A 6,561-nucleotide genomic window follows, 5' to 3' on the forward strand; every position below is an offset into this window, starting at 1 on the left:
AGAGAGAGAGAGAGAACAGCTTCAGACTCATCCTCGAGTTACTTTCACTTGAACTTCTTATAACGCTGTGTAGTGATTCTCTTCTAGAATCTAGACGGTGGAGCGGAGCTCCTGCTGCTTTCCGCGTAATTCGAACTCGCGTAATTTTTTAGTGATTTTAGATTATTTAAAAAAATGGCGTTTTATTGGATTCTACAATCGTATCTTCTACGATGCATGTTATTTGTTGTTATTACTCACGCTGAAGAAGTTTTTGTAAGTAATAGGACTTTAACCATGTTATTGTGTTAATATTAATTACATCGGATTAGCTGCGCATATTGATGTCATAAAAAATGAGGAATTGCTTGTATTTACATAAGTTTATAAATAAGTTAAATTATCTCGCTTTTAAATACGAATAACCGTCTTTAAGCTGTATGATTCAAACACGATTGTTCACCCACGCAGAATACCACTCCGCCAACCGTCAAAACCAGCTTCTCCTGTCACAACCGGCCTATGGGATTTTATGCTGACATCGAAGCGAATTGCAAAATATATCACACGTGCGATGATCACGGAAACAAATTCACTTACCGATGTCCCGAAGGAACGGCTTTTCGTCAAGATGCCTCGATATGTGATCATGTTTATCTCGTGGACTGCCAAGCGACTATCTATCCGGCTCAATTTCCAAACGAGAATATAGACAAGGAAATCGCGCACGTAACTTCCTCGACGAGGTCTCCAGTGGAGTCGAGCAACTCCCCAGTAGAATCGAATAACTCCCTCGATGATCATCGGTTGGCATTTTCGCGTTCTTTCCATGTAATTCAACGACCCGACAAATCCATGCCGAATAAGTTTCAAACCGGCTTCGTCTTCAGCGCCAATCTATTCTTAAAGGATCAAGATCGAACGCGAAATCAAGCTCGGCAAATCATCGGCAATTGCACGATATGCAACGCTGATTTGAGGAATCACATGGCAGTTTCTACTGTACGGACACTTACCAAAGAGTTCGATTCTTGGAATCTACGTAACGACAAATCGGTACCAAGACAGTTGTTATCTTTGCCATCGTCTCACGAGACTTACGACAAAAGCAACGTATATCCTAATCATTCATACGAGCCGCTCTCGAATTCTTCGCCCACGAAAGTGATGACATCAGAAGATAACCGGCATTCATCTCCTCTGCGTGAGAAGTCTTTCTCCAGTTACAACAGAGATATCCATCCGTACTCCGAAACGTTACGATCGATTCAAGCTAACGCTTACGTAAAATCTACTACAGAAATTCCTGTGCACGCTTTGACGCTATCTTTAGAGCCGTTAGTACCTAACGAGCTGGAATATGATCCTTATTATCCCAGACAACCGACGTCTACCGAGGCGTATTACACACCCAGCAATCGCAATAGGATTAATATGAATACTCGATTTTCCAGCTCCAACCAAGCATCGCTAATAGTCGCGCACCCTAATCTTCCTTTTGAAATTCCATCTGTGTTGCCTGATTTGAATACCTTGGAAGATTTGATCGATCGCCGGAAGTTTTTCTATATCCCGCGCACAAATGTGAAATCGATATGACGCGCCATTAACATTTAATCGTTAGACTTACAACGTTATGTGAAAGAATTTTTAACTATTTTGCAAAATGAGTTATGCATGGAATGTTCATTATTTATATTGACACGTATTATTATTTGTGATTTAAAAATATTTTAATAAACATTGGATCTACGGAATACCACGGGACTCGCTGTCTTCGAAGAAGCCCGCGCTTCTGAAGCAGATGATACATGAGTTGTTGCTATACTGAAAAAAATATAGTAACGTAGATTTTGTTTTAAATTTATGTGTAAGAAATTTAATAGTGCGATTATATTCATTGATGTCTTATCTAAAATACTTTTTTCTCGGGCTCCAATGTTCTTTAAACGGTGCTAATAGTTTCGCAGCGATCTGTTGAATGTTTATTGAACCTTGAAACATTCCGGTTAATGTGGCTATTATTCCGTGTTGATTGTGATATTTTGCTTGTAAGTGCTTAATTGTTGTAAATTCTGAAACTTCATAATGCACTTTCTATAATGTGTTAAATTAAAAGTACAAAAAAATCAATTATACATCTTGAATATAAGTCTTCACCAGTCTTATGTGTTTTTCTAATCGGTAGAAATTGCTGTAAATTCCTTATGTCTTCTGCTAAATAGCGACATTTTTCTGCAAGGCGTCGAATATATTCGTTTTCTTGTTTGAAAAATTGAATATTTTTATGTAGCTCCTCAATTTGCACTTGTAACCGCAATTGCACAACTTCCTCTATCCAACGTTTGATATTCACGTCTTTTTCCAACTTCTGCATCTTCATTTTCTCGACCTTTACTGTGTCACCATGTACTTTTATTTTTCTTGAATCTAAATGCAGATCTAACTCTTCAAGTTTACTGAAAAATACACAAAATACGTGTTATTTTATAATCGCGATCATTTGTTTTAGACGAGACGTTTTGAAATAAAAATTAATGTGTAATATGAAAATATTTAATTTGTGTGATGAATTTTGCAGAAATCGAAAAATTTATATGTTATTTATTTATATTTTATATTGGATGAAAAGAATAAAAATTATATGTTTATATAATATTGTACGTTTTAATAAGTTCGTCTTTTAATATAGGCATCGGATTGATAGACCCTTTGCTTTTAGTTTCTTCTTTCACAAGCAATCCACACGCGCATGGACAAAGCTGAAAATAATTCAGTTAATTGTTCAGGCTCGTAATTTTATAATTTTTTACTATCAATTTTATAAATTTTTAATTATATTAATACGATTAATTACATTAATACGATGAAAAAAGTATTAAAATATTACAATACATAGTACGTTCAAAGAATTGCTATTATGTAAGTTGTCTTTATTACACATATATCACATTCTATTTTTCGATTAATATTTTTAACAGGATATATTTTTTCTGACTGAGAGAAAGCAAAGAGTTATTCTCATGTAATTTTCTTAATATAAGCAATAAATTTGATTTACCATTTCCTGAGTAAGCGTCGCTACTTCTTGGGTGGAGCAAATTGTAGATGATATATTGACGATGCATTGATGTGATGATTCACTGGTCTTACATTCATGTTTACTAGCTATTTTACACGAACAACAGTCATTGCTTATATAAATAGCATCTATTATCTCTTGACAGTCGATTGTAAAATATAGAAGCAGAATATAGAAATTCCTTTCAGGAATAAAATTGTTTTTTTTTTTACTCACTAACGTATCTCGACACTTGACTTGTACTATCATGCCTTCGTTGAGACTCATCTTGAGACGCGATCCTATCGGAAGATTTTCGTATAAATAATAGTGTTGATTGTAATCCACTCTTACTCGTATCAGTGGACTGGATTTTTGAAAAGACTTTTTCTCGTTCTTTCGAACGATTAATACGACCATTTTCTTTGGAAAGAATATAACCAAATACACTTCCCGGAATAGAGAAATCGCTTTTTTTATCCTTTTCGGTAGATAAAGGAATTTTATAGGTCTTTTTCAATAACATATTCTCAAGCTGTTTCGGTAAGATACCGTGACTGTAACCATCACTTCTTCCTCTATCGGCTACGAATTGTCTTGGTTTCTTTGAAGTTTCCTTCAGATGAAGTGCAACGCCACAAAGTGCACAAACTGAGGATGTGGTCGCGATAATGGTTCCAGATTCAGGCTTATGCGGCTAACAGAAGTTACTTACAATTAGTGCTATTTTATTTTTAATTCTTTCTAATTCTTTTTTATCACAAATGTGATAATGATAAATCTACAAATTTTATTACTTGAGTACTCCTCTCATATCGTTCTGAATCAGAATAACGTATCCGAGGATCTACGTCTCTCCTTCGTCGTTCCTCTATCGTAATTAATTGTATCAATTTTAACGCAGCTTCTTTAATCGCTTGCAATAAATCGTGGAGTATCGTGATCTGTTAGCAATTTGTTATTTCCCTCTCAATGTAGACTCGAGTAAATTAATTATGAATATTGACACACATATTGACACGTTAAATAAATTACAATGATTTTTAATGATAAGATCAGTACTTATTTCGCAATGTTTATTAATACTTCTATAGCATTTCTTTAAATAAAATTCAAAATATTTGCACACGTCTGTTATTTACAATGACTCAAATTTTCTTAACTTATTATTTACGATATCAAATAGATAAAATAAATTATAAAATTTTACTGTGACATAAAAGGTGTGTGTTTATCAGATTCGAGTTCTAAATTCGACCTACTTGCTGTTGGTCATCGCTATCAAGCATAGGCGAACGATAAGGCTTTCTTAACTCCCTGCAGAAGCGATATGCAGGACAAAGGGGCATTTTAGATTGTGAATGTGTTGACGAAGGGGTGTCGCGACTCATCAGCACATCTTGCTTTGATGAAATCACGATAGGAAGAGGAAGGTTTGCGACATCTTTCGCGGCGCCTGCTATTTCCATCTCGTTTAATTTATAAACAAAAATAAATTCAGTCTAATTTGAAGTAATAACGGCGTAATGACAACACGGATAATTCCGACGACTTCCAATAATGTTGAGTCATTTTCATTTTATATTGCCATGTCACTTGTCATTTCATATCATTTTATATCTTTTTTGGTTATTTCGGTCACTAACGTGACTCAAAACTTGAAGATTAAAGGTTGATGTTAATGGAAGATACTTCATGATGTAGTCTAAAGCGTTTATTCACGCGTTTATTTAGTAACCTAATTTCAGCTTGTCAAAATTTTTTGTGAACGATGGCTGATTTCTCCAGAACCTCAGCCGCTGTGACAAATACTAATATAGATAGAACTGCAAGTGAAATTAATACTAGTAAAAGCAATTATTGGAGACAAATGCTGGAAAGCTACGAGAAGAGGAACGCTTCGTTGGAGAGAAAGCGTAACGTACTCGTCGAAAGAGTCCGTTTTATGGAATGTACATTGCCATCTTTGCTGATGGGTGTCGCTGCATCTACCGCTTATAGCAAACGAGGAGTCCCCGATAAACAGGCGAAAATCCCTGAGAACACATCCAAGTCCTCTAATTAAAGGACATAGCTGCAAATCGTAATAAGTAACAGCACCCAGTAAAATTTGTCCAAAACAGATTTTGTAAAATATTCTGCTCTAATCTATATCTTTTGTCATAGATATATGATAAGATATGATTAATTGACTATATAAGTCAACTAGAATCTTTTGTGAACTATTTGAAATTAAATTATTAGTATTATTCAAATAATGATGATATTTTATTTGAATCATAAAAATAAGATTTGATTTAAACTTGTTTAAACTATTCGTTTAAACTAGAAATTAACAATTTAATAATAAGAAAGAAAGACGGAGAACAGATGGGCAGTTTTATTCATTTCTTGTAGATACACACGTTACGAATAAAATCAATTCTATATATGAAATGAATCTATAAGCAAACAGCGCCATAGTGGTCAAACAGACTTGATCGAATAATTTTTGCTCCGAAAATCTATACAGCATAAATATGGTAAGTGTTTGTATATATACACTTCTTGCGAAAAATACTAAATCTATCAAATCACTCAAGATCGATATACATGATGTTAAGGCACGTTCGTTGTGTTATACGATCGAACGAAAAGTAGGACTAGAAACACATTGTTTACACACTAATACGCATATGAACATTAAATGTTGAAGCATACGCACATACATGTATATATTTTTCCAATATAAAGACACACGCAAGCCTAGCTTAGTTTCGATAAGATTCACGAAATGATATTCTACAGTGGTAGCAATTATCTCAATTTAATTCAGTATATAATTCTATTATATACTTTATCGCGTAAAATTGCAAAAGTTTAAAATGAAAAGCTAAAAGAAAAAGATATCGGAGTGAAGTAAATCATTGAGGAATTTATATATTCCTTATGATATATATATATACTTTCCTACAATTACTCTTTCTAACGACTCCTCACACAGTGTATGATGGAAATTATAATAGAATCTCCAATAGTCGTTGATATAGACATTATAAAATCTCAACAGCACTACACAGACATGCCTTTGTGGATCATTGAATGTATGGTATCACGAATCGCGCGATAATTTGCGACACACATGTGATGTGTGACATCAAATTAGCTTACGCACGCATAGTTGTATTTTTGTCATATCAAATTTAAATTTAAAACGTCGAAACGTGGATTTAAATTTTGATAAAGACATACTAAAGATTCGAAGATACGTTTGATATATCGCTTGATACAAATACATGTCTATTAATGCAGTCATCTTCAATCTGATTTTTTCTGGGCGTCATTCTTTATCTCTTAAAAATGCATTAATCGCGAATATTTCGAATCATACGTGAAATTATTTTGTAATAATTATTGCACGTTGTAATAATTATTACAAAACATCGTTATAATTATTTTATAATAACGCTTTATATAATTTACACGCTCGCGTGTGAGGGAGATATATATATATATATATATATATATATATATACGTACGT

General features: G+C 33.7%; 2 protein-coding genes across 2 annotated transcripts; one reads left to right on the plus strand and one right to left on the minus strand.

The window, feature by feature from the left end:
* The first annotated feature begins 174 nt into the window (after positions 1-174).
* LOC105619533 lies at positions 175-1,578 on the plus strand. The gene is made up of 2 exons (XM_012201051.1): positions 175-255; positions 451-1,578. Exons 1-2 carry the CDS (start codon positions 175-177, stop codon positions 1,576-1,578), a joined length of 1,209 nt encoding a protein of 402 aa, XP_012056441.1.
* A 134-nt stretch (positions 1,579-1,712) lies between these two features.
* LOC105619687 lies at positions 1,713-4,509 on the minus strand. Its single transcript, XM_012201206.1, is given in 8 exon segments — positions 1,713-1,806; positions 1,901-2,054; positions 2,119-2,438; positions 2,644-2,741; positions 3,041-3,147; positions 3,278-3,737; positions 3,838-3,984; positions 4,303-4,509. Coding segments are annotated over 8 exon segments (1,587 nt in total).
* Positions 4,510-6,561: the final 2,052 nt, after the last annotated feature.

The sequence above is a fragment of the Atta cephalotes genome (genome assembly GCF_000143395.1).
Source record: "Atta cephalotes unplaced genomic scaffold scaffold00022, whole genome shotgun sequence".
NCBI lineage: Eukaryota > Metazoa > Arthropoda > Insecta > Hymenoptera > Formicidae > Atta > Atta cephalotes.

What these genes read in the sequence shown, in the direction of transcription:
- LOC105619533 (XM_012201051.1), top strand. Translation starts at nt 175, where the DNA reads ATGGCGTTTTATTGGATTCTACAATCGTATCTTCTACGATGCATGTTA. An exon ending in CTCACGCTGAAGAAGTTTTT is followed by an intron (nt 256 to 450) that starts GTAAGTAATAGG and finishes TCACCCACGCAG; the next exon opens with AATACCACTCCGCCAACCGT.